This window comes from Vipera ursinii, assembly GCF_947247035.1.
Source record: "Vipera ursinii genome assembly, chromosome: 3".
Classification (NCBI taxonomy): domain Eukaryota; kingdom Metazoa; phylum Chordata; class Lepidosauria; order Squamata; family Viperidae; genus Vipera; species Vipera ursinii.
In genome coordinates, this window is record NC_139516.1 from 126,485,885 (window position 1) to 126,512,845 (window position 26,961).

The 26,961-nt window shown below is 39.0% G+C and overlaps 2 protein-coding genes across 3 annotated transcripts in view; one reads left to right on the plus strand and one right to left on the minus strand.

Moving 5' to 3' along the window:
- The window catches only part of MAJIN (membrane anchored junction protein), a gene marked incomplete at its 3' end in the record, with an annotated part of 41,368 nt that extends 15,607 nt beyond the window's left edge, over window positions 1-25,761 (minus strand). The window contains exons 1-2 of the mRNA XM_083360299.1: window positions 25,614-25,761; window positions 21,768-21,844 (exon numbers count right to left, since the gene is read on the minus strand). Of these exons, the coding sequence (XP_083216425.1) occupies window positions 21,768-21,814 (47 nt within the window). The 5' untranslated portion in view covers window positions 21,815-21,844; window positions 25,614-25,761. The remainder of the gene's footprint in view (window positions 1-21,767; window positions 21,845-25,613) is intronic.
- Window positions 24,958-26,961, plus strand: part of SLC12A7 (solute carrier family 12 member 7) — a 115,482-nt gene continuing 113,478 nt past the window's right edge. For both annotated transcript variants that reach the window (XM_083358537.1, XM_083358538.1), the window contains exon 1: window positions 24,958-25,256. In XM_083358537.1, coding sequence (XP_083214663.1) covers window positions 25,058-25,256 — 199 coding nt within the window. In that variant the 5' untranslated portion in view covers window positions 24,958-25,057. The remainder of the gene's footprint in view (window positions 25,257-26,961) is intronic.

Consider the following 26,961-nt stretch of genomic DNA (forward strand, 5'->3'; position numbering starts at 1 on the left):
CCAGCTGTATGAGCCTGACAGCGTGGATGAAGATGACCCACAGCTGGCCCTGTTCAAGGACGCCTGACGCAGGAGGCAGTCAATCAGGAGTAAACAGAGGAAGGCAATGGGGCACCTCGGAAGGAGGCAGAGAGAGGCCACGCCCTGAACTGTATTTAAGGGTAATGTGTGGGAGGGCTGGTTTGCTGAAGGCATCCGCTTGGAAAGTTCCTGTTTCATAGCTCCTGTTTCATGGTTGGTGTCTTGTCTTGCTCTGTTTTATGTTAATAAATTTGGCAGGCTTTATTCCAGCCTCTTGCCGTTTGTAAAGGGGTTGTCCCTGCTTTTGCTGCAGGGCCGGTAGCAGGCTGGTACAGAACAATGTAGTAGTTAAGGCACCAGGCTAGAACCTGGAGGCCATAAAGAATTCTACTCTTGCCTTAGGCACAAAGCCATTTGGGTGACCTTGGTCAGTCACTCTCTTTCAGCCCTGGGAAGGAGGTAACGGGAAACCACTTCCGAAAATCTTACCAATAAAAATGCACGACTAGTCTTGGCAATCGCCAAAAGTCAACAGTGATTCAAAGATAATAACAACAAGCCAGGTATAATCAGGCCAGCTGTGAAATCGAATGCAAGTGCTCTGTTAAAAGACTGAAGACAGAAAGTCAATGTGTGAATCTGGGGACACATAGAGACACAGAAAGAGAATCTTGTTTTTTTTAAGCTGTTGTAGAAATTGATTTGTGTCATCATTAAGCTTGTATCTGCAATAAAGTATCTACTCAAGCAGAGTTCTTGTCTCCCCCCAAGACCTAGTTTCAGAGAAATAATTATTGCACGGGCTTTGGAGGGTTTTCTTACAACTACCGTAGTTTCAGTTATTTGACCTAAATCTATTGACTCAATTAGATTCTGTTGTTTGACCTAATTCACATATCTACTATTATTACTCCTCATTCCTTTCTCAAAAGCACCTATACTGCCATCAGAACTCCGGAAATGGATTGTATTTTTTGGGGGGGGGGAGAGAGGAATCTATTGTAAATCTGAATGGTTTCTAAGTGACTAGTTGTTAAGCGAGGACTGCCTGTATGAAGTGAGGGCTCTAAACCTCTATGTGCTAACAAAACTACGAGGCAATCTGGAAGAATGGGGAAAAACACTCAAGCAATGGGGCATTGCTTCATTCACATGTGTGAATTAGTCCAGTGATTTTTTTAAAAAAAAAGTAAAATGGGAGAGCTACAAAGCTATGATCACACTATTCCCCCATTATACTTAAAAGCCAGGAACAAAAAAAAGCAGCTGAGCGTAAGCTCTGAACCCAAGGCAAAGAAGAGAACATTCTGCCATGGGAAGCTAGCCAATCCATACTGTCTTCAGTGTGGTCAGAAATATATTGGCTCCACCAACAAACAGATGCTATGTGATAGCATAGCTGGGGTTAGTGAGTCATGAGCAACACAAAATTCCACAAGGAAGTGCTGTAGCACTAAGTCTAATTAAAGATCGATCTCAGAACCCTTTCAAACAAGACTGTCCCCACTATGGTGAAGTTCAAAACCCTGAGAACACTGCATCCATCCACCGCTCTCCTTCCAACTGCACAGAAAAATCAGCGTATTTCCTTACTACTACTCAAGTAACATTTGTTGCTTTAATGAATGTTTTATTTTTATTTTTTTAAAACTGTGCTGTGCAGAAAACTGTACAAATGGCTCAGTGGTGGTCAAAAACCACTGAAAGGATAGCCTGCAACTGTTTTCCTGCTACACAGTCTTCAATTTACAAGCCCAGAATTTCCATTGTAAATTAACATGATTGTAAGTTGATGCACTCAGATAATATACTTGATTTTGAGACTTATTTATTTATGCAATGAGCTTAAATGTAGCAGTTCTAAAGCAAACGCAGCAATCATTAAGCAAGTGCTGTAATCAATAAGCAAACATCTCTGTCATTAAGTGAATCCATTTATTTGTATGAGCATTTTTGCTGGAAATTAGCCCCAAAGGTTGGAAACTGGCCAACCCCCCCCCTTATAAATTGTAGTTACGTGACCATGGAATTGTTGCAGCTGGCTGTAAAGATGAGCCAATTGACAAGCACCTATACTGCCATCAGAACTCCGGAACTGGATTGTAAGTATTTTTTTGGGGGGGGGGGTGTTCTGTACCAGCCTGCTACCGGCCCTGCAGAAAAGGCAGGGACAACCCCTTTTACAAGAAGGCAAGAGGCTGGAATTACGCCTGCCAAATTTATTACCACAAAAACAAACGGAACAAGACAAACCAAGAAACAGGAGTTTAAAGAAACATGAACTATCCAAGCGGTTGCCTTCAGCAAACCAGCCCTCCCCACACATTCCCCTTATATAGAGTTCAGGGCGTCGCTTCTCTCTGCCTCCTTACGAGAAGCCCCATTGCCTTCCTCTGTTTACTCCTAATTGACTGCCTCCTGCGTCGGGCGTCCTTGAACAGGGCCAGCTGTGGGTCATCTTCATCCACGCTGTCAGGCTCACACAGCTGGGTCTCTGTGGTGACCAAGTGGGAGGGGCCTGGCTGAGGGCTCTCATCAGCAAGATCTTCAACCCCCTCAGCAAGGTCTTCAACACCCCGCTCCTCCTCCTCTGAGTCGTCCGACCCAACTGCCGAACCCACAGGCTGACCCTGAATCACAACAGGGGGGGGAGAGGGAGGAATCTATTGTAAATTTGAATGGTTTCTAAATGACTAGTTGTTAAGCGAGGACTGCCTGTATGAGAATTTTTAATTTTTAACTTATTTTAATTGGGTTTTAATCAGAGTTATAGGGGTTTTAGATTTTTAATCAAGGATAATTTAATCTATATTAATTGTTATTAACTTTTTGTATTGTAATGTTGTTTTAACTGCCTTGTGAACTGCCCTGGGTACTACGGGAGAAGGGCGGTATATAAGTTCAATAAATAATAATAATAATAATAATAATAATAATAATAATAATAATAATAATAATAATGAAGTGAGGAGAATTAATTAAGCAAGAGACAGGATAAGACGAGGGTTACTGCCAGTGGAAACAATCAGTCCATAAGCTCCAGCATTCTTAAAGTACAATTGCCTGTGCTTGAGTGAGAATTCAAATTGGCTCTCTAACAGGAGGCTGCCAAATCAAAGGACCCCAGAACCAACTGGGAAGAGACATATAAGATATGTATGGAATGGCTCCAGTGGCTCAAAGATTGCATTTCAAAAATAGGCAGGGCCGAGGAAACATTCTGGGAGGGAGGTACAGGAGTTTTAAGTGAAGTTCATAGAACTTCTGCCCAGGTATCATCATTGTTTAGATCAGGGGTCAGCAACCTGAAACAGTGAAAGAGCCACTCAGAACCGGTTCCCTCACAAAAGGAAAAACTGGGAGCCGCAAAAAATGTGTGCACATGCGCGTACATGGGGGCATGCGCAGAACAGGGTTTGACTGAAGAGTGGAGCCAAGGCGAGATATGCACCTACCCTGCATATTTGAATTGATTGGTTGAACTTTTTTAGTCCCACTTTTTTTTTTTTTGGACTGCACATGGCAGAGGACTGGGAGCCGCAGGAGATGGCTGAAAGAGCCACATGCGGCTCCGGAGCCGCGGGTTGCAGACCTGTGGTTTAGAAGATTGTAGAATGTAGATTCACCACTTAAGGTTGCAATTCAGACCCCTTAAAAAGTCTGCTATTGCAGACTTTGACACACCACCAGCACCACCAGCACCCGCCTTAGAAGATCCCACATTATTCTTTCCTCTAGTCCAGGGGTAGGCAACCTTGGCTCTTTCATGACTCGTGGACTTCAACTCCCAGAATTCCATGCTGGCTCAGGAATTCTGGGAGTTGAAGTGCACGAGTCATAAAAGAGCCAAGGTTGCCTACCCCTGCTCTAGTCTATCCTCCCTCTTCACTGGGAGAGAAAAGTTATTTTTGGCATGCAAATCTCTGCAAAGCAAGATGGTGAGAAAACCTGTTCTTGAATCAGACTTGTTATGGCATAAGATATCCTGTATTTAACTGTGCAGGTGAAAAAAGTACATCTTTTTGGACTTTGGTAATGTAAAAAGTAAAAAACACATCAGCTTTTCTTTGGTTGCATCACATATTCACACTCACCATAGAATTGCCAATTTGCTTGAAGCAAAAATACCTTCATCCACCCACCCCCTCCCCAAATTAAGCAGTACAAGATAATGTTGAAGAGATAAAATTGCTCTTAACCTTTTGGCTGTCTGGAATTCTGCAGAAAGTATGTTGAGGAAAGAGGAGAGCTAGAGATATAAATAATTTGTTCAGAGTGTTGAAAGGAGTGGCATGATAACAACATTATTGTTCGCATTATAGTCAACCTACTATTAGTCACATATTTACATTTTTTGTGATTTGTTTAACAGCTGCAACAGTGGTTTCGATAGAAACAGCTACTGATCAAAAGAATATAACATCATCACCACAACTAACGCCTCTCCTGCATTACTTTCAGCTTACACAAAAATGCTATCTGTCATCAACCAACAACTACAAAACCTACTGCCCACATTCAGCAGATCATGCCTTACAAATCAGACGCCAAACATCCCAGCCTTAATCTTTAGGTATTTGTTTTGAAAATGTCTTTGTGTCTTCCCATCAAGGGTATTTTTGTTAATGTGATTATTCATAATCAGTTTTCCATCATAATAACACGTACAGTGGATTCAGAATTATGACTTCACTAGATTAAGAGGAATGAAGCCACACTAAAATACAATGGTATTTTTACCATCAGGAAGATGTATTGTCTTTGAAAAACAAAATGAGTTTAGTTGATTGTCATCAAATGTTATATAAACCTGAATATTTTATTTGGTTTCTATGTGCCTTTCTGCTCTGGCAAGCACTCAAGATGCAACACTTTTAAAAAAACAACAACACCCAGAATATAAAATTTAAACATGCCAATTACAATTTGCAACACATTTAATACTAAGTTCATCTATCAGTGAAAAATCTGGTGATAGAGATGTGTCTAAATTGTGAAAAAGTGAGTACACTCTTATTTGAGAATGTTTATAAGATGGTTACTTAAGAGAGGCAATGATTCTAAATCAGGTATTGTAAAAGGTATCACCATTGTTTAAAGGCAGAAACAAGGCAAGGTGCCAACGCTGCTAACATCGAATGTTCTTGCTTGACAAGAGATGAAGAAGCAGCTATTTCATATGTTAAACTTGTGTATTGCTTTAAGAGATAGGGTTAAGGCTGGGAGGAGGGAGAAGGAGGATTGTACCTCTAGGCCAGGGGTAGGCAACCTCGGCTCTTTTATGACTCATGGACTTCAACTCCCAGAATTCCTGAGTCAGCATAGCTGACTCAGGAATTCTGGGTGTTGAAGTCCATGAGTCATAAAAGAGCCGAGGTTGCCTACCCCTGCTCTAGGCCATGAAATTAAAGAAGATAAGAACTTGGCGGGTTTTCTAACAGAAGGGAAACTGCTTCTTTAAATTAATTGGAGAATATGATTGACAAAATTAGAAAGGTGGAGAATTGTGTTTAATATATTGTGCAAGGGGGTGGAGATTTCAGATTCCAGCTTCCTTTGAGCAAGCATTTGCTGGTGTATAAGGCTAAATAAAGGACTTTTAAGGTAAACAATGCCTCAGAGTCACTTGAAAAGCCCATACGTCGGAAACTTGACACAAGGAATATAATTAGGAAATCCACTTATGTGGGATCCTCTTCCATGGTGGAGAATAACTTATTACATCAGTTTTCCTCAAACACTTAATCTATCTCTCGGGTTTTCAAGAGATGAATAAGGAATTTCCCAAGGACCTGGCAGGCAGTTCGAGACTCTGGTTATCTACCAGAATGGGGAAAAAGAGATTAGGGTGCCTGACTGGACTGCAGTAGAATAATCTCTCTTGTAGCTCAACTGCAGCTCTTTGGTTTACTAAAGAGCTCAGAGAAGTGAAGTAGCTGAAGCCAGTCCTAGAACATCACTGGAAGTTAGTAAAGCCATCTGGAGTGTGCATACACACTGGTAAAAGCTCATGTTCAGATCCATACAGAGGTGTGATTTTTGCTATCCTGATTGTGTCTGCAGAATGCTACCTGGCCCTCTTTAAATCTGCCTTGGGAAAGGATGTTCACCAAGACTATCTGAAAGCTCACCGTGAAGAAATGAGTAATGAAACTGCTCAGATTCAAGAAGAATTGGGCTCTACAGATGCTAATATGGATGCCTGGGATTTCATACTGTGAGTGATCTAAATCATTTTGAATCTGTGAGTTCTGGAAGAACAGATAATGACTTTGTAGTTTTAGTTCCACCATTCTCTATTTGCATCTCTGTCTCTCATGGTTGGTAAGTTCCCCTATAAGGTGAAAGGAGGTTGGATTTGGATAGTAAACATTTCTTTGAATGAGAGGGTATTTCTGTCATCTCACAGGGAGGCTATGGCATGTGTCTGCTCAAGAAGACTTTACTCACTCTCAACTATGTGGGGTAATTTTAGATGTCTCCAGCTTTCTTAGAAAGATTTAGAAAGAATCGCAGTCCTGCAACTCCAGAGAATCCTAGAGGAAGCAATTTATATGGACCCTTGGTTGGCAGGTTTTGGAGCAAGGTACAGTACAGAACCAATGTTGGTCATACCTGTGGATGACCTATAGCAGAGGTCTCCAAACTCGGCCCTTTCATGACTCATGGACTTCAACTCCCAGAATTCCTCAGCCAGTGTGCCTGGCTGAGGAATTCTGGGAGTTGAAGTCCATGAGTCATAAAAGGGCCGAGTTTGAAGACCCCTGACCTATAGAATAACCATGCTTGGGAAGTGTAACTGGCCTGGTCCTCTTTGATTTTACAGTAGTTTTCTAAACTATTGACTATGATATCCCACTGGCTTGTTTCCAAGCAATTGGAGTTGGGAGGGGGGCATATTTTGTAGTGATTCTCCTACTTTCTGAAGTGGTAGGTCCAACTGTTGGAGAGAAGAGCTTTGCCAGACAATTAAAACTATCTCTTTTTATATGCATTTATATGAAGTGGATCATTTGAATTCAGCTTCCTCTACTTTCCTCCCATGTTTTAAACATTTTTGTTCTCGTTTTTAAAGTGCACCTGTACAGTTTGTACAACTAACTTTCTGTTACCTAAGAAAACAATAGCAGGTATGTGGCGATATTATGAGCCTACTCAACCAGTACCCCATGGTGGGTACCATTCTACTCACACTATTCTGCATATTTGCAAAACCAGTTTTTCATACCTTATCTCTGAAAGAACAAAACTGCACCAAGTAAATACTTGCTTGGTACCTAGTCTCACTGAATCCAGTAACTTTTGCTTCCAAGTAAATATGCTCAAGTTCATATTGGAGAATGTGTGTGTGTGTGGGGGGGGGCTTGAGCATGTTTACTTGGAGGAGAGAGAGAGAGATATCTATCATTTATCTATCTATCTATCTATCTATCTATCTATCTATCTATCTATCTATCTATCTATCTATCAACAAGTATTTTTCTCCAATTTAGGTGAAAGGCAGCAGTGAAGGTGGAAGTTGTGACAGAATTAATGCTGAACTTCTAGTATCTCCAGTTCCCTGATTTTTCTTTCTTCAGCAATTATTTTCTCTAGAACTATATGTCAATGGGAACAAATACTAGATTTAAAAAAAAACAGGAAAAGCAGTTGCCAATAAGGTTGAAGGGTGAATTTCCTTCAGGTATATTTTGAAGCTAAAGAAGAAAAGGAGAAACAACTGATTTGAAAACACCTCAGTTTCTTCTCATTAAATTTCTCTTCACATATTTTTGTCTTAGATTTTCCCTCCAGCCTTACATGAAGCTTAATGGAAAGGAATATTCCACCAAAATTTAAAAAAAAATTGGACAGAAAATACTAGCACATTAGTTCATCCTAATGTGTCTGAATCTGACAAGAATGCATAAAAGAACCGGCTGGTATAAATAGTGTGCAGTTGTGTCCAAACACTGGATACTGAATTTATTCTGTTAACCTTGGTTAAATGAGTAGTGTGAACACAGTATATTCTCTTTTATAATGTTTTTATTTTATTTTCAAAAAATGATACAGGCTTCTTCAAAATAAGAGGTTTAAGCTTCCAATCTTAAATACTAAATAAGAAAGGAAAGTGTCCATTCCAGTTTGCTTCTACACATGGAATGGGAAGACGCCATCTTGTCCTTCAAAATACTTATTTGGGCTAATTTAATCCTGTCTCCAAATTGTGAGAACCACTTGGAATCTATATACGTACATACACTTTAAAAATAAAATTCCTTTTTTTCATCCCTTATGTTTTCATCCATTTTTAATATTGACTGGAGAGAAAATAAGAAGAGCAAAAATTATGTTTGTAGTTGTATGTGTGTATGAGTGTTTAGGATGGAGGTTAAAGGCAAAGTTTTTGTGGACTGTGATGGCTGAAAACAAAGTATAGGACAGAAAGTACTCTCCACATCTTAACCCACTTACCTTTTCCTTGTGCTGCCATCTTGGCTTTACATAAAGCCAAGTTCTCTCCTGAATTTGCAAAACAGTAGGTTCTCCAACCAGAAACTCAGGCCTCTAAACTCAGACCTCCACACTTAACACTTTCACTGCACAGCACCCTCTGCAGGATCTCAGTAAGCATTCAAAATTTCCTTTTCTTAAATTCCTACCAGATATTTTCCAAAACACTAACACTGCTAACAAAAGCAGCAATCTCCATCTTAATTTGACACCAGTCATTCCATTTAAGAGAAAGTTGCCCAGGCATAACTCTATCTGTCTTAACAGAGGAAGCATTTTGTTGATCCCATCTTTTGGAGTGCATGAAATTTTGATTTTTTGCACCTAACAGCATGATGATTTCTACATCTTTTGGATGAAATTACTGTGGACCTTAGTAAATCTACTAGAAGAGAATTATAGGGATTGTAGTCTGGAGGGTGTCAAGTTGCTTATTTCCATGGAGTGTCCATAGGAAAGAAGTTCTAAGCTCCATCTTTACATTCCTGCCTTATGATCTTGGGGGCAGGGATTATGTAGTGACATCACTGCACAAGCTCAGATATTGCAAATCACATCTCATTGCTTGCTTGCTTGCTGCCAAAAAACGAGACCAGCCAGCTTTTTTTCTGCTGGTAATTGCCAATTACCGGTCATGAGCAGACTGGCAGTTGTCTGATTTTGTCAGCAAGTAATTATTAAAGTCTTGTATTCCTTTTCTTTTGCTGTTTCTTGCTTGATCTAAAAAAAAATCTGCAAATTGAGTTATGTTAATTGACTTCACTACCTGTGGTGCAGATACTCCTACCCTCTCTTACCATAATGTATCTACCTATGTACCTAGATACTTAGAAAACTTAGAAAAACAATTTCCATAAAAAGTTAGGCTGTTCTACAACACGCTTCTCCTTAAGCAGTGATATAAATTCTAATGCAAAACTTCAGTTTTTAGAAACTACAGAATGTGATTCTCAGTGTGATAGTATGAATGCTCCTCCTTTAATACTTATCAGTACCAAAATATAGGTAGTCCCCAACTTATGACTATAATTGAGCCCAACATTTCTGTTGCTAAGTGAAACATTCGTTAAGTGAATTTTGCCCCATTTTACAACCTTTCTTATCACAATTGTTAAGTGAATCACCACAGTTATTAAGTTAGTAACATGGTTGTGAAGTGAACCTGGCTTCCCCATTGATTTTGCTTGTAAAAAGCTTGCAAAAGTTGATCACATGACCTAGGGATGCTGCAACTGTCATAAATATGAGTCAGTTGCCAAGTGTCCAAATTTTGATCACATGACCATGGGGATGCTGCAATGGTCATAAGTATGAAAAACTGTCATAAGTCATTTTTTTCAGTGCCATTGCAACTTTGAACTGTTGTAAGTCAAGGACTACTTGTATGCATACATTTTTCAGAGCCTTTAAGTTTAAGTTTATTGAATTTATATACCGCCCTTTTCCCGTAGGACTCAGGGCGGTTTACAAAGTATTTAAAAACATCAATACAATACAAGAGTTAAAAACAGTTAAAATGATTAAATTTGATCCCTTTGCAGGCTTGTTCCACCAAAATCATCAATTTCAGGGATTATGATCTTCAGTCCTTTTTTGTCATGAAAAAGTGCAAAATAGATCCATTAAGCCAATGTATAAAATAATGCATCCATTTTGCTTTGGTCAGAAAAGTTTTTTTTCATTTTTGCTCCCAGTTAAATTACTGCAACAGGTACATGTTTCTGCTGTTATCAGCAGCATCCCATCCCCCAAATTGACTGCTACTTTTTTAAAAAAAAAATCCTCTTTCTAGGATTAATTCCAAACTTAGAAGTGAACTTTTCTAAAAGAAAACTGGCTACAGGAATTGGTCAGTAATCTGCATACATGCTTCCCTTTGGTCTCAACAGCCATCCTTTTTGTGAAGTTTGATAAATAACTAGAGCAGGTCTTTCTTTCTGAGGCATGTTTTCATACATGTTTTCAGGGCTTTTTTTCTCATAGAACGCTCAGAACGGAGTTCTGGCACCTTTTTTGGATGGAACCTTGTAGGGTAGGCAAGGCAGGTTGTATGACATGTGTGAGTTCCGGCACCTTTTTCTTTTACAAAAAAAGCACTGCATGTTTTCATACCTATCACATCTACTTTGACCTTCACTGTACTGTTAAGCCTTGGCCAATGTCAGGATTATTTTTTATGAAAAAAGAGCACTATTTATTCTAGCTTATTTAGTTATTTCCAAGCTTTTTCAATATAGCTTGATAACCTCTATATTTCATGGCAACAAGTTAATATTAAATATCCTTATTTTTTTAAAAAAAATGTAACCACCTTATAGAGCTCCAGCTGATTTTTCTGTTGCTCAGATAGCAGGCAAACTGTTGCTATAAGAAATGAATAAACACGTTTTTAATTCTGAAGTTTCTTATTATTTAAATATTTCATCAATTGGGCAAAGGACCAGCACTTCTGTCTTATCTCGCATTAAACCTATTTAGAGCAATTTTGATTTATGCTCCATCTTCTCAAAGCTTTATTTTATTTTAGTGTCAGACTTTCTTTTTGTGGTCTTTATTAGCAATATTCTTGCTAACAACAATACATTAAGAATTATTAAATATGCTTTGAATTCTCTGTATTTATGTATAACAGTTTTATTCACAAGGTCACGATTAACTGTTAATCTGTGCTCAGCTACTGTTTACTAAACTTTCTGTAAGCTTTCCAATGTTTGTCTGTCAAAAGTCTTGGGCTTGTAATGCTGCATAAGAAAAATGTCAATAAAACCCTATAAAATCAGTTCCTATAGCAAGTCCCACACTCCTAACTTTAATTTCCTATATTCTTGGCTTCAGTTTCCTGGGACATTGTTCTGTAATAAAAATTAAAAATTATATGTTCTTCATCAACAGAGAACAGTCAAAATCTGCAATGTAGGAGCATTTTCTTAACATTTCATTATGCGATGCCCAGACAACTAGTTACCTCTAAGGGATGGGTTAATGTTCAATGATTTATGGGCATTCACAATTTAATTTTTAATTTAATAATATTTCTATACCGCCCTTCTCCCTGAGGACTCAGGGCGGTTCACAGGGCAAGAATAAAATACAAAGTTACAAATATTAAAAGGAAATTAAATAATTGCCCGATTTTAAAACAATTGATATATTACAATTATAAAACCCCAAAGATAATATTAAGAATACAAGAATAAAAAACCCCACCAATCCCCCATCAGGCTAGGCCGGCTTGTACAAACAAAAACGTCTTGAGATCGCGACGAAAGGAGCGAAGATCGGGCGCCATCCGGAGCTCTACCGGTAACTGATTCCATAGTTCCGGAGCGCCCACAGAGAAGGATCTCCCCCTGGGGGCCACCAATCGACATTCTCTGATCGGTGGCACCCTGAGGAGACCCTCTCTGTGGGAACGCACAGGGCGCAGGGAGATTGATGCCGGCAGCAGGTGTTCCCTGAGGTACTCCGGCCCCCTGCCATGTAGGGCTTTGAACACCATTACTAGTACCTTGAATGATTTTGAGATTTCTTTCACATAAGTCAATTACAAGTTGTAGCTTAATCTATTGGAGAATCATAATGTTTCAAGATGCTTTCTCCAGACTCTAGAGCAGGTCAGTGTTGCAAAGAATCTCCAGTGGACATAACCTAAAACATGCATCTTGACAGATACATAGCTGACTAACAACTGTTCAGATTATAAAATGGTAGAATGTCATTAAATAATTTAATGCTTTGCAGCATTTATACAGAATCCAAAAACAATGGGATACATTGAAGCTATGGCATCTCATTCTGTTATATAGAGGACAGGAAACATATAGTTCCCTAGGAATCTATAAGTACAGTATCTACAGATGAGTTTCTCATAATCTTTTAAGCACTGAAAAATATGGAAGTTTTGAACACAACACCATTCTTGGAACTTCCTCGAGCTTCCTCAGAGCTGTTCCCCTGAATATTTGCAGATGTTAATCCCTTTACCTGATGTAGATTGCTATTTACTGAAGCCCATGCTAAACAAGAAACCTCTATTATGGGTCACACATGATATTTAGGTAAGGTTTTTTCCTCTTAGTGTATATCTAAAGAATGAATGAAACAGTATATTTGTATATAAATACAGGTGCACATCAAAGGACTTGGAGTACTGTAACTGCCATGTATATAACAGTTGGCTTGGTCATTATGTAATGCATGCCATCTTTTTAGCTTCCTGGGGGAGAAAGGGATCATCACTGTTATTTCACCCAGTGAGAATGAAAAAGGGGGAGTACTGTTTTTAATACATCTAATCTACTTAATACACTAGCCTGGCAATGGTATATGATGGTCAAAGAGAAAACTTCTAATTTTGGCACATTACTTCAGCCTGGGAATCTGGGAATCCAATCAGCATTCTTAAATAAGATCTTAGCAAATGTTTCACATATCCAAGAAAACTAGTCCTGTCATGGGTGAAGAAGTATTAGACCCAAAGGATTAGAAACCAAGTTTTTCTGACTTTAATTGTCATGGACATCAGCTCTAACTCACTTTTGTTTAGATAAGATTGGGGAACAAATATAGGACAGATGGAGGAGAAATGTTAACCCTAACAGTTGGTCAGCAAGTCATTAGCCCTCCCATGCTAAAGAGCCAGTATGGTACAATGATTAAGATATTGGACAGGCACAAGAGAGCCAGGTTCTATCCACCTGCAGGAGCAGAAGCTCTCTAAGTAACTTAGAGTCAATCACTTCCCTTCTGCCAAATATACCTCAGAGGATTGTTGTTGTTGGGAAATATTGGAGAAAGCACTGTTACATGCATTGTCTCAAGCTCCCGAATGAAAGGCAGGATATAAATCTAACAAATACAAAAAAAATAGGCATGGGAAGCTTGATAGGTGCTCTAGAAATGAAGAAATTACCTTGCTCCATTGAAATCATCATCATATGCATGAAGAGCCTTGGTGGAGCAGTGGGCTAATGACTCCTTAAGTAACACCAGCTGCCTGCAATTAGTGCAGGTTCGCATCCCACCAGGCTCAAGGTTGACTCAGCCTTCCATCCTTCCGAGGTAGGTAAAATGAGGACCCAGATTGTTGGGGGCAATAAGCTGACTTTGTAATAATGCCGCTTGGGGGGGGAAAGCCCTAATAAGCAGGCATATACATAGAATGAAGGCTATTGCTAAGCACATTGATTTGTGCTGAGATTGTAAGCCGCCCTGAGTCTTTGGAGAAGGGTGGGATATAAATGGGAATTAAAAAAAAATCCTGTAGCATGAAAATAAAAACACCAGCGCACATTTTTTTTTGCCAGAGTGTCTCCTTCTACACTATTATTTCCTCTCCAAAACTACTGGAGAAGAACCACAATTACTTATAATCTGGGAAGTTGCATTAAAACGGGGTTGCCTTGCAAAAAATTATGTTTTAGTTTCCTTCCTATTCTATTTTTCTATAATAGTGTTACGCTTTCAAGCATAAGTCCTAATTTTAAATTCCAGAAGAAAAGCAGAGTATAAGACTATCAAATCCATGCTGCAATCATCTTGATCCCTTATTGACATAGTAAGATCATATATATTTCTAGCATTACATGTTTTGTTAATTTTTAAAGACATTTTCAAGCCATTTTAAATACAAAAAGTACAAAAAACAGGATTCCCCCCATTTGCCTTTTGAGAGAGAAAAGATGGCTATGTTTATTTAGACTGTGAAAATCATTTTAATAACGATGGTGAGGCCAAAGTTAAAAGAGCTGTAGTGCCTAACCCCTGATATATCTGTGTTAATTGTAAGTCTTGCTGCAAAAAGCTTTGAAGATATACATATGAACACCTGCAGAATTATTTTGCTAATAAACACTATCGAACCCACTACTCCCTTCTTGCAAACACAGATGCAAAAGAGAACAGGTCTGTTCCCATTTAACATAATAGGCTGTATCTGCTGAACCAAACTTAGCATGTAATTAAATCTATCCTTCTACACAACCATGGTGGTCTGTGTCTTCCTTAAAGAAGGCAGATCACAAAAGTCGACTATCCAGTAAGGTTAAAAGTAAAGAACCATTAGAAGGGAAAATTATATATTTCTACTTAGGCTGTAGCTAATTTTTAAATTTGTATCTAAATGTGTATACACCTATTCCTATACCTCTTCATGACCCCTTTTGTTTTCTTTTAAGTGATACACATTCTTCATCCGCAAAAAGGAAATACTAGCTGCCATGCTATAAAAGGTAACTTCTTTTTAAATCAGGCTTAACCATTGATGACTTCAAACATCTGTCTATCTATTTGATAACAATACATGGTTTTTTTCCCCACTGCCTTCTTCCAACAATTTTACCTTTTTAAAGGTAAAGGTTCCCCCGCACATGCGTGCTAGTCGTTTCCACCTCTAGGGGCCGGTGCTCATCTCTGTTTCAAAGCCGAAGAGCCAGCGCTTGTCTGAGGACGTCTCCGTGGTCATGTGGCCGGCATGACTAGACGCCAAAGGCGCATGGAACACTGTTACTTTCCCACCGTAGTGGTCCCTATTTTTCTACTTGCATTTTTACGTGCTTTCGTAGCTTATTATGATGATGACCTTTATAAAAAGCATAGTTTTCAGTTTCCCATACAAATCCTAATGTGGTCTCAATTCAGATTTTTTTGGACAAACTTGTGGATATGGAAAGAAGGAATAGCAAGTATGAACAGGCTTTCCCTTCCCAGTCTGATGAAGTAAACTATAGCTCACAAAAGCTGATGCCTTTTAATAAAATTTGAAAAGGTGCCATGAGACTCCTCCTGATTTTTAACTACCATAGACTAACATGGCTCTCGTCTACAACATCTTTCTCTGTTCAGTGAGTAGCTGAAATGGATTGTTGCATTAAGGCAATTTAGGAACCAATGCTTTATGGAAGAGACAACATACAAATACAGTACTGCATAGCATAGCCTGTTTTCAAAGCTCTCCAAGAACTTGTTGTTCCTCCTCTCTCTGCACCTTTATCACTTTCTACAATCTTCCACCATCCAATTTCTCCTTCAGCTTTCTTTTGTTGCTGCCCTTTTCAAGGCAACTACCTCTGAAGTGCATGCAGTCAATTATCTCCCTAATTTCTTTTAAATCCTTCCTCAGATACAGTTTCTGGGGAAGTACAATAAATATTTGAGTATCTACTGTATTGTAAATAAGCAATGTAAATTGAAATAAGCACACATTCTTCTGTTGCTTACCTAAGCATTTTCCCGTTTCTATTTAGATTATAAACATCTTGGCCCATTTACCCTCATGCCTCATCTCTCTAAAGTATTCATAAATACAAATGATAGGAATGCTTGCCTTATTTAACTCATTTTGTGAATCATTTCAAATATACCTATATTGGTTCTGGTAAAAAAAAGGCATATTTAACTATGGCTTGTGAAATAAACTATGGTAAATTGGTTCATGCTAAAGCCATATGTTATGAATTACAAGCCATAATAGCCTAGTTTGCACAGGATGCCATGTGAAAACCAAACAACCTATATTAGAGCTCAGGGTAATATTTGAATCTAGTTACTGTGTGATGTTTTAACTCTCATACAACTTTAAAGGACAGTTCTAGGTAATGTAGGTAAAAGCATATCAGAAGGATACAATTTTCATGGCAAAAAATAACAGCTTAGCCAGCCTTGAGAAGTAAACTATAATTACTAAACAGAAGTTAGCCAATTTGTGTAGGCAGCAATGTATGTAATAATCTGGATTTAAAGTAACACAAATAAATACTTCATATATGCTCTGTGAATGCTAATGTAGTTAATAATTATGAGAACGTTGTGCTTTCAGCAAGCTAGAAGTCTTGTATTTTGACTTTACTTCATTTTTTTTCTTGGTTCTGCTGTTGCCTGTTTGATTTGTGGAGCTGGTAACCAGTCTATTTTCCTTGTAGTGGAAATTTTTTTCCTGTCCTGCCTTCTTGATTGAATACAACCATTAGTTTCACTCCTTGCCCCCATATACCCTCAGCACATGTATGTGTGTGTGCCTTTGAGTCAGTATTGACTCCCAAAGGGACTAGCCTCCAGTTTTCTTGGCAAGATTTTTCAGAAGTCATTTGCTGTTGCCGCCTTCCTAAGAATACCCTTGTGAGGAATTGTGGGTAAGCATTTAGTTTTTTTAATATTTTCAGAAACAAACATGGAAAAATATCAGCTGGTGTTATTATGAATATAAACAGCTGGGAATCTTTGAGAATGGGATTGAATAACATTCTTGTGAAATTTTAAAAAAACTCTTAAATTCGGGAACCCATGCACTATGATGTTCTTTTGTACTCAGCATACTATATTTCTACAGAATAATCATGTCCTTTTTAGCTTTGGTTTGAAATATCTAGCCAAACCATGGCTTATTAGAAATTTGTCCATAACATTTTTCCAACAATGTTTCATGGAGAGATCTCAGTTTATTCGTAAATCAAATTGCAGCAAAGAATACACATCTGTAAGCAATTTCTCTAAAGTACCTTAGACTTCAAGATTTGTAGAGCAAATATCCTTGGTAATCCTCCTTTATTTTATTACTAAATCTTACCAGACTTGAATGACCTGCATTACATTTTTAGATAATTGAGGGACAACTAGGTAGGCTACAACTCAAGACCTCACATCTTGATCATCCAAATAATCTTTTACCCTTCAAACACATGGCCATAAACTCCTTCTAAAATACAGATGTAATACTTCTACAGAATAACAATGGCATGAAGTCTCTTTGATATCCATGAACTCTATTTGTTATAGATTATCTACAGCTCACCAATAACCACATTAAATAACACAAGTAGTGTAATAATGAAATTTATAGTGATAGAATATTATAAACATCACCTATTAAATAAATCTGAATTAGCTATTACAGAAGAATCATGAATCATTATTGCACTACTATTGTTAATATTGATTCTCTAGTCTAATGACATTCCAGATACTGTGCAATTTGATCATGTTTGTGCACATTCTGCTCTCTGACACTTGTACTCTAACTCCAATTCTGGATTTGAGACAGGTTAAGGCAGGGGTGTCAAACTCAATTGCATTGAGGGCCGCATCAGCATTGCGGTTGCCCTCAGGGGGCCGGGTGGGTATGGCCAGGGTGGGCGTGGCCTACTGGGTGGGCGTGCCTAGAGTGCATATGGCCTACTGGGTGGGCATCAAGGGTGCCTATGGGAGCCTGGGCAGGAGTGGGGCAGATCTGAGGGTCTCTGACAGAAGGAGGGTCTCTGGGCCAGGGCCAAGGCAGTGGGGGCCGTTCCCTCACTGTTTCCAGGATGGCTTCGGGGGCCGCATGAAACCACTTTGCGGGCCGGATCTGGCCCCCGGGCCTTGTGTTTGACATGTCTGGGTTAAGGAGTTGATTGCAATCTTATACACACATATCTAGGAGTTAAGTTCAATTCAACTCATTGGAACGTATTTCCAAATAGACATGCATAGGATTATGTAGCTGAAATCTGATCATTATAATCCAAAGACTTTCAGGATAGTGATTAAAAGTTAGCCTGTAAATTGTAAAACCAGCAGTATTTAATTATAGAAGAAATTACATAGTAACCATGACTTAATAGAAGCTTGATAAAACCTAAAAACCCAACATAACTACTACAGTAATGTTTAAGTACAATAAAAGGTAATTACAATAACATAAAAGCACTGGTTAGAAATAAATTATAAGGATGTGTACTGCTGAAGGATAGCATCATTTTGCCTTTAAATCAGAACACAGACTAAGAATAAATTTGTTCCTAGAATAAGGCTACTATATCTGTGCTGCAGGAATCTAAATGACCACAAGATAGTGGCACAGGCATATGTCCAGAAAACTGTAACATGCTACCATCTAGTAGTCATCCCATTTTTTGCAGTATCAATTAGGTATTCCCAGTTAAAATTAACAACAAAATAGATGAGCATATAGCTATGCAGATTTCTTTAGCTGTGATATTATTAGACGATGGGAAAGCATGAAAACATTATTAAAGAATTAAATGAGATAAGGAAGGATTAAAACAGGATAGAAAATCCTGGAAAACTATTCTTCAGGAACATAGTGGGAATTCAAGTGTGCCTCAAGGTGCTTTAGATTCCTGAAACAGAGGGCGGCTAAAATCTTTGTCCTTGCAGACAGAATAAAGCGAAATGGAGCCCTCTCATTATCCTGGAATTGCTTATTGCTAGTGGTGGGATTCAGCCGGTTCGCACCACTTCGGCAGAACTGGTGGCTAATTTTTTGTTGCCCAGGCTCAGAATGGACTTCCAGAAGCGGCATCCACACAGAGAACTGGTTGTTCACATATTTGAATCCCACCACAGGACCATTCTAAGCTGAGACTAAAAGACTAAATCGATTCTGCAAGTATCAACAAAGACATACAACGAAAAACATTATACGATATCTCAAGTCTAGAAGCAACTCAAGAGCATTTGGGAGAAAAGAAGGACTGTGCAAAGAAAGAAGCAGCAATAGCAAGTAGTCTTGTAACTAGAAATTTAGATTGAGTAGTTCTGCCTGTAGAAATAATGGCTAAATTATTAATTTAAATATAAAAAGTGGAATGTAAGCTGGAGAAACCTGTACCTTCCCTTCAGCTACTGTTGCTAAGCTCTGTATCAAGGAACAGATTAATTTATTTAGGATTTGGCTTCACAATAAAAGTGAAAATAAAGCTGACTATACTGTAAAGTTTCTCTTTTTGTATTTTGTCCTTCCTTCCCCTTCCTCTCCTGCTCGATGTATAAACCTTAAATATTTGAATTGTACCAGAAATGAATACATTCCATTCTAATTTATTTCAGAACATACATTCTACATTTATTCTGAGAGATAAGAAGTCAAAATCAGATTAAAAGCAAACATTTGTTAACTGATTCATTCTAATATACAATCACTTGCTAAGGGAATTATTGTATTTTTCACAATTCCTTACAAAACCTTAGAGGTTAAATTTAAATGTAAATGGTGGCAAGTGTCGGACAAATAGTTACAAGCTGATTGCTTATGTTCCTTTGTTTTATTTGCCTTCCAATGTACTTTTTTAAAAGCACACTTGACAGAATGGGATGAAGTGCTCCTCTATGTGGAACCCAGGCTTACGTAGCTGTTTATGAATGGATCAAGGAGGGGTTGCTTGTGATTTGTTTGGGGCTTTAGGAGGCATTATTAAAATGATAGCTGACATATGATCCTAGACAAAGATAATTCAGACAATAGGGAGTCACAAGAATCACAGAAAGCGGTATAAAATAAAGATAGATGTGAATTATACAATAGCTGAGGCATTTGGATATATATATATATATGTATATATATATATATATGTATATATATATATAGAGAGAGAGAGATTTGAATCAAAAGTTTTAAAATTAATTTCTGTAATTGCATGAGTACCTTGAAGCATGTGTTGAAATAAAAAGTATTTTACTGCCAAAACTGTGATGTTTCCTGAACTAACATTTGATAATTTTTGCTGCCATCAATTAAATAGTGTGCTTAAATCCACCAACTGTTTGTAGAGAACAATGTGGTAAAAAGGTAGTGCAAACTCTGATTTCAGTAGGAGCATATTAGGGAAGATTTTATTTTATTCTAGTATGGATGACAACTAATGTTCAAAATCTCTTCAGCACAGTTATGTGCTGTTTATGATATCTTGTATATGCGTGCTGAAATGTTAGGCTATATCCTAAATTTCAAAATAAATACACAACTAATTTCAGGGAGGAAGACCTTGACAACATGAATTTCTATGAAACCATATGGAGCTTTGCACAAGGCTTCTTCCAATAGCTAGTGCCTTACTTTTTGTTCCATACAGTATTAACCTTGTGAACTCTAAAGCGTCCTCCTTCCGTTATGTATTCAAGATGGACAGTGATTAATATTTATATGTTACTTATATGCAGTGATTCTTTTGTAAAAGAAAAAGGTGCCGGAACTCACACGTCATACAACCCGGCTTGCCTATCCTACAAGGTTCCATCCAAAAAAGGTGCCGGAACTCCGTTCTGAGCGTTCTATGAGAAAAAAAGCCCTGCTTATATGCAACAGTGTAGGTCTATACATATGTTGTATAGTATGTTTAAATGTGTGTTATGTATGTGTACACTTTGAGAGCAAGCAACTAAATTTATTTTTATTTTTAATGTGTGCCATTGTGCCCACAGTAAAAAATGACAATAAATGTTATCTATCTATCTATCTATCTATCTATCTATCTATCTATCTATCTATCTATCTATCTATCTATCTATCTATCTATCTGTCTATCTATCTATCTATTTTTTATGCCCCAATAATGCAGAGAATTAAAACATTGCATGGTAGCATTTACTCAGATTGTTTCTATTAAATATTGTGTTGCAAAGCCCCCCCATCCCCCCCCCCGCATCTGTTTCTCTAAAGATAAAATATTGTTTGTGATGTATTTATATCACTGATTCTCTGGATAAATTTTCCCAGTATTGTATGATATTTTCTCTTTGACCCAGCAAAGTTTGTTTTGTTCCTTAATTAATGTCTTAATTAACAAGACCCATTTATGCTTTTAAGATACTTCATATGGCTTTATGAATGGTTTATATTTTTATACTGAAATTATTTTAATATATTATAATAATTTAGACAGTAATTATATTTATAAACACCAAGTTAAGAACTCTATGCGGTATTTTACTTATTTTAAACAAAGGCACATATGATATATAAATAGGACTGGTATCTTTCAAACACCAAATAGTGTGTACACAGATTCCATAGTGCAAATCAGGAATGAAAGAACTGTTGCTGGTATCATCATCTTTGCATGGAGCACTTCAAAAGATTTCACCAGCCAAGCTAGTTTTAGAAAAAGCTGCTACCTTGTGTTTAAAGGTCAGGCTTAATGGCTTTTTACTGCTTATTCTTCTCCTGCTCACATTTCTGTACGTCAGAACCTTTCTGAGCTCTTAAAGTAATAGTTGTACTTCGGTAATTATACAGTATGGTTGCTTCATTTGGTTCACCACACTCATACATGTTTTCATTGCATAGCACATATAAACCCATTTGTTAGGTTTATATGTGCTGAATAGTTGGGCTGTTTGTCAGCTCTTTTAACCCTTCAGTTTCCTTTCAATGCTTCGGGTTTGATCTCATATTACTCTATGAAACTGTTATCACCTCATTCATTATTGTATGGAGTTGCCACTTATATCCTCTCTAACCTTCTTGGAACACTTACTGTGGATAAATGGAAATCATTGTCTCCATGACATTCCCACACATCATAAGATGAGACTAGGCTGAAGCTGCTATAACCTAAAAACAAAACAGAGAAGACAAAAGCCAGGAATATTATCAAAAGGTTACCTTGGGGAGATAGATAAGAAGGAAACAAATAAATAAGAATTAAAGGAGAAATATCACCTGAAGCAGACAAAGGAGGCAGGGCCTATGTAGAAAACTATCAGGCTTATAAATCAATCAAAGAAGGCCTTTCGGTTATAAAGGGGTCCTGAAGTCCATCAACTCTATGAATCATCCTGGATCTATACTTGGCAGCTTCCCTCTCTCTAGTTAGGACCTGACAGCCTAGTTAAGAAGGACTGGGTAAGTGGATGTGTCAGTGAGATAGAACAAATGTATATTGTTTTGCTGCTACCTTGCTGCTGGGCCTCCGTGTATTCCAAAAGAACCTGAGGTGCCTCAGGTTTGGTTGAAAATGACTTTAGGGCATTCCTGATTATTTCCTGGCTACTGACCAAGGCTTTGGTGTTTTGACTGTTTTGGCTGCAGTTATCTGGAAATCCAAGTAGAAAGCAAGTGAGCTTATAATATTTACATATATCACTCTATGGATGCATGAGTGACTATAAACCAAACCTTTTTGTGCAACATTGATGGACGTGGCAGGTGGATGAACTATAGGCATCTTACCAGGTATGGCCTGTGTGGTCATGGCTTACAGCAGGGGTGTCAAACTCGCAATGTCATGTGACGTGACATATCATGACTTTTTTTCCATTGCCGGCAATAGGGTGGGTACGGTTTTGCCATGATGCATCCGGCCCATGGGCCGGCAGTTTGCCCCCCCAGCTTACAGCCTCCTGTTGACTTCCCAAATTACTTTGCAGATATATTAAGTATGTAAATGCATGCGGATAATAATACCACAGCTCCTGCCTATGATCCTGAGGTGACATGATACAGTAATCTACTGCAAGCACATAGGTTGTGCCTGTGGTTGAGCTCTGGACCAATGTGATGTTTGATTTATGACTTAGTGCACAAGTTGCATACTAGGGCCTGTAAATAAGAGCAGAGCATTGGTGACTAGCTCCTGTCAGGCTTGCCTATGTTTCTGTAAGCTGTGATGGGGAATAGCACTACCTTTTGTAGCTGAACCTGCTTGCAGGGAGAAAACTTAGTAAGAAGTGGTAAAATGACCAACATGCTTCTGTCTACAACAGACAAAAGCAGAAGTGGAAAGGAGCCGTCCACAAAAATCTACTGGCTGCTGAGCAGTTCACTTCTCTGCCAGTGGTGACAACTGTGGGACAACACCCTGTAAAGGAAATGGCAATGTTGAACAGATTTAGCCCTTGACAGTGTGATCTTTGTGGCATGCTTTAGTCCTGTGCCCTACATGCCACAGAGTGAAGTGCCTTCAAAGGGATCATCTTGCTCAACTGGGATTTATCTCTGTCTTTACCGGGAATTTTTTCCTCACAGAACGCTCAGAACGGAGTTCCGGCACCTTTTTTGGATGGAACCTTGTAGGGTAGGCAAGGTGGGTTGTATGACATGTGTGAGTTTTGGCACCTTTTTCTTTTACAAAAAAAGCACTGGTCTTTACCATAAACTCAAGACACCTGGAGGCTAAGGACTCTCTCAAGCATCTGATGCTAGGGAAGTTGAGCAAGATGGTCCCTTTGAAGACACTTCACACTGTGGCACGAAGGGCACAGCATTGAAGCATGCCACAAAGATCATATTATCAAGGGCTATATCTGCTCAACATTGCCATTTAGCTTCTTGTCCATGTTCCATTCTGAGGACAAATGCCCCAGTGACTAAGGCACATCCTGAAACTTGCCATTAGGCATTTGCATGGGGCATTTGTCCTCACAATGGAAATCATTCCTGGGAATTTAAAGGATTGGCTTGGATTACTGGTAGATGAAGGTTCACATAGCTTTTAGCAAGAGCAGGAAGGAGTTAGGCTGCAATGTTGCAGTACAACATAAAGGGCTGTAGAGTAACGCTAAGTGGAAATGACATTACTTGTGGCTTGATAGATCTGCCAGCGTAACAAACCAACCATCACAATTCGTGATTGGGAACCAAGACAAGAGGCTTTCATTGATAGCTCAATCTGCCACAAGACATGCACTCAATTACATAGTTGGGTGGGGGGGGGAGCGAGTTGAAAAATGATTGCATTGGTTTCTGACCTTACATGCAACCAGTGATGCTTATAGGGAAATGTAACAGCAACTCCTTGATTTAGTGCAGAGTGATCCAGAGATGCTGAGTGTACTTCCTGCTTAAAAAGGCAGTGTGTGTGAGCAAGTAGAAATTAGCTGCTTTTGATGGTTGGTTGGGATGGTTATGTGGATTTGGCCTGAAGGTGCAAACAAAGCCTGTTTATTTCCTCCCCATGAAAGAGAAAATTAACTACCAGATTAAATGGTTTATATGCTCTCCATTCAAAAATTCGGGTACTTGACGTTTTTAAATTCATGACCATTAGCTATTTATTAACGAATGCAAAGCATAATCTTCGATAGCAGGTATGTATGGGCCAGCTGTGACTATTATTTTGTGGGAGATAGACAGAAACCCAGATGCATAACTTTGACTACTTTGCATATTAAGAGAGTTAAATCGTAACCTTCAGGACAAACATTTCGAAACTCCCCCAAATCAAGCGCTTTAGGGGTTGGATGCGAAACCAGCGGCATACAGAAGGAATATTGAGGTTAGTACGCCTGCGTTTCTCAAAGAGTGCGTAGGGGACCAACAAAACAGATGGGGAAAAAAAAAGATGCACAGAGGTTTAAGTTTAAGTTTATTGAATTTATATACCGCCCTTCCCCCCCCAGGACTCAGGGCGGTTTACAAAGTATTTAAACATATCAATACAATACAAGAGTTAAAAACAGTTAAAAAAATTAAATTTGATCCCTGAGGGGGGATAAAAAAAACAATATGAAGAGAGGGCGCTTCCCTCTCTTCCCGCCTTTTCATTTTGGAGAAACGGCCCGTTGGTGCGAGGCGCGTCTTATTGCCTGGCTGATAGCAAAAGAGGGCGGCCAACAAGGTTTGTTGCCCGGGCAGCCGCTCTTGGGGGCGGGGAGGAGAGGCGGAGAAAAGGGAAGAAAAGAGCCGCCCTCGCTCCTCTTCCTGCCACAACTACCCGGGAGGGGGCAGGCGGCGGCGGCGGGTTGCGGTTGCGTGGGGGGTGACTCTGGCTCTGTCCAGGCGACTTAGCCACAGGCTAGCGAGCGCTCCGGTAGAAAGAGCCCTACCATGCCTACCAACTTCACGGTAGTGCCGGTGGAGGCGCCCGCTGGCGGCAACGAGGCCCCGAGTGCCCAAGGGCTACAGCAGACGGAGCGTGTAGACCAGCCAGCCAATGAGAAGAGTAGTAAAAGCCAGGGCTGCGCTGATGCCCACGACCGGCAACCACAACAAAGTGTGAGTGGCAGCGTGGAGCGCGGGAGCCGAGGTGAGTGGCCGGTTCTGCGGCTGGGGATCAGAACTGACGAGCACGTGAGTCGCCCGGGAAGAAAGGGAAGGGTGGGGCGTTCGCGTGCTGAGGTTAAATCCCTTCTGTTCGGGCGTCTTATTTGTGTGTGTGTGTGTGTGGAAAATAAATTTCAGCTCCGTTTCCTCCTCACTCCCCAGCGTAGATTTTGTGAGGTGGTGCCTGGCTGGAGCAAGTCCGACTTCGGTTTTTTTGTTGTTTTTTGTTGTTTTTTTGCAGCAAGCATGTAAGTTTGGGGCAACTCTCCCTATCCCCCAACACAGAAACACGGTTGTGCAAGCCTGTGAGGTCCTTTTGGCTGATTGACAGAGTACTTACTATTGGAAGAAGTGCATTTTTTGGAGGGTTGGGACTTTGCTGTTTGTTCTTGGCAGCAAGTCCCACAGGTGGCCTTTCCTGGCAGCCGATGAAAACAAGGAGGAGCTAACTTAGGCATTCTCGGTCATCGAAGATGGGCATTTATTTTATTTTTTTCCCCACTATGGGAAACTCACTAGAACAGACTGACATATAATGTATTTTCTTTGTGAAGTTAATTCTCAGTCAGCTCGAACCAATTTACTCCGAAATAGCCGTGCCTCAGGTTTACTTCTTAAGGAAATTATATAGGTAAGGGGGGGGGGAATGAAAAAAAAAGGAGAGAAAAAAGTACCCGATAGAGCAGTAGATTTGTAGTATGTGCAGTTTCATTCTGCAAAAGAAAGGGTGAGATTATTTCACAATACACTTAACTCCCAAATCTCCAGAATGTGTACTAATTCCATTTTTGCTTCAAACGGTAGAGAGATTTATTCATTTGCCTGGTTGTACAATTATCTTGGACTATAGCACTTTAAATTGCAGATAGGATTTGGTATTTTGACTGCTTGCTATTCTGTTCTTGGAAAATATTTTGTAATTGGAAAATTAGCACATCAAGAAAAAACAACTAGGTGAATTGTGTCTCCAATTAATAACTATATAAACATTGAAAAATGAGATTCCTTAATTTTAGTATGGAGTGGGCCCAGTTGTGCCATGCTCAACATTCTTTGCTAATTGTATAAATCAGTAATAAGGCATATTTTATCAATCATTGATAAAGGACTAGTTAAACTTTACACCCACTTATTATAAAAGGATCTAGATTCACTAGTAAGGCAGAAGTGAATGGCATACGGGAGGATAAATATAAAGTGATTTTAAAAGTTCCTTTGGTTTTCCTCTAGGTCTAGGGGAAAGGCAGGGGAGAGAAAAATACTGTGATAGAAATAGGGCTGGATATGAATTGGTTTAAATTTGGGGCTTTAGCATTGGTTTGTAATAATGGTAGAATGGTAATATAATAAAAATACAGGCTCTCTTTGTGCTATATATGCTGTAGTCTGTTAATCCTGTTTCATCAGATTTCAAAAATACTTCCCTAGTAATTTGCATCACAACATATTCTGTACTTCAAATATATATTAATAATGTGAGCCTGTTATCTGACTGTTCCTTTGTTAGGTTGGTACTGTACCTAGGAGATGTCTTAAGTTATAGAAGGAGAGGGATAGTGTCTGGATATTTTAGGAAATAATTTTTAGAGAAGTTGCTGTGTTTCAGCATAGAAAGTAAGGTAAGTGACACTTTCAGGATATTTTCATAGTGGCACATGCTTTTGTGGATATGTAACTTTCATTTTATA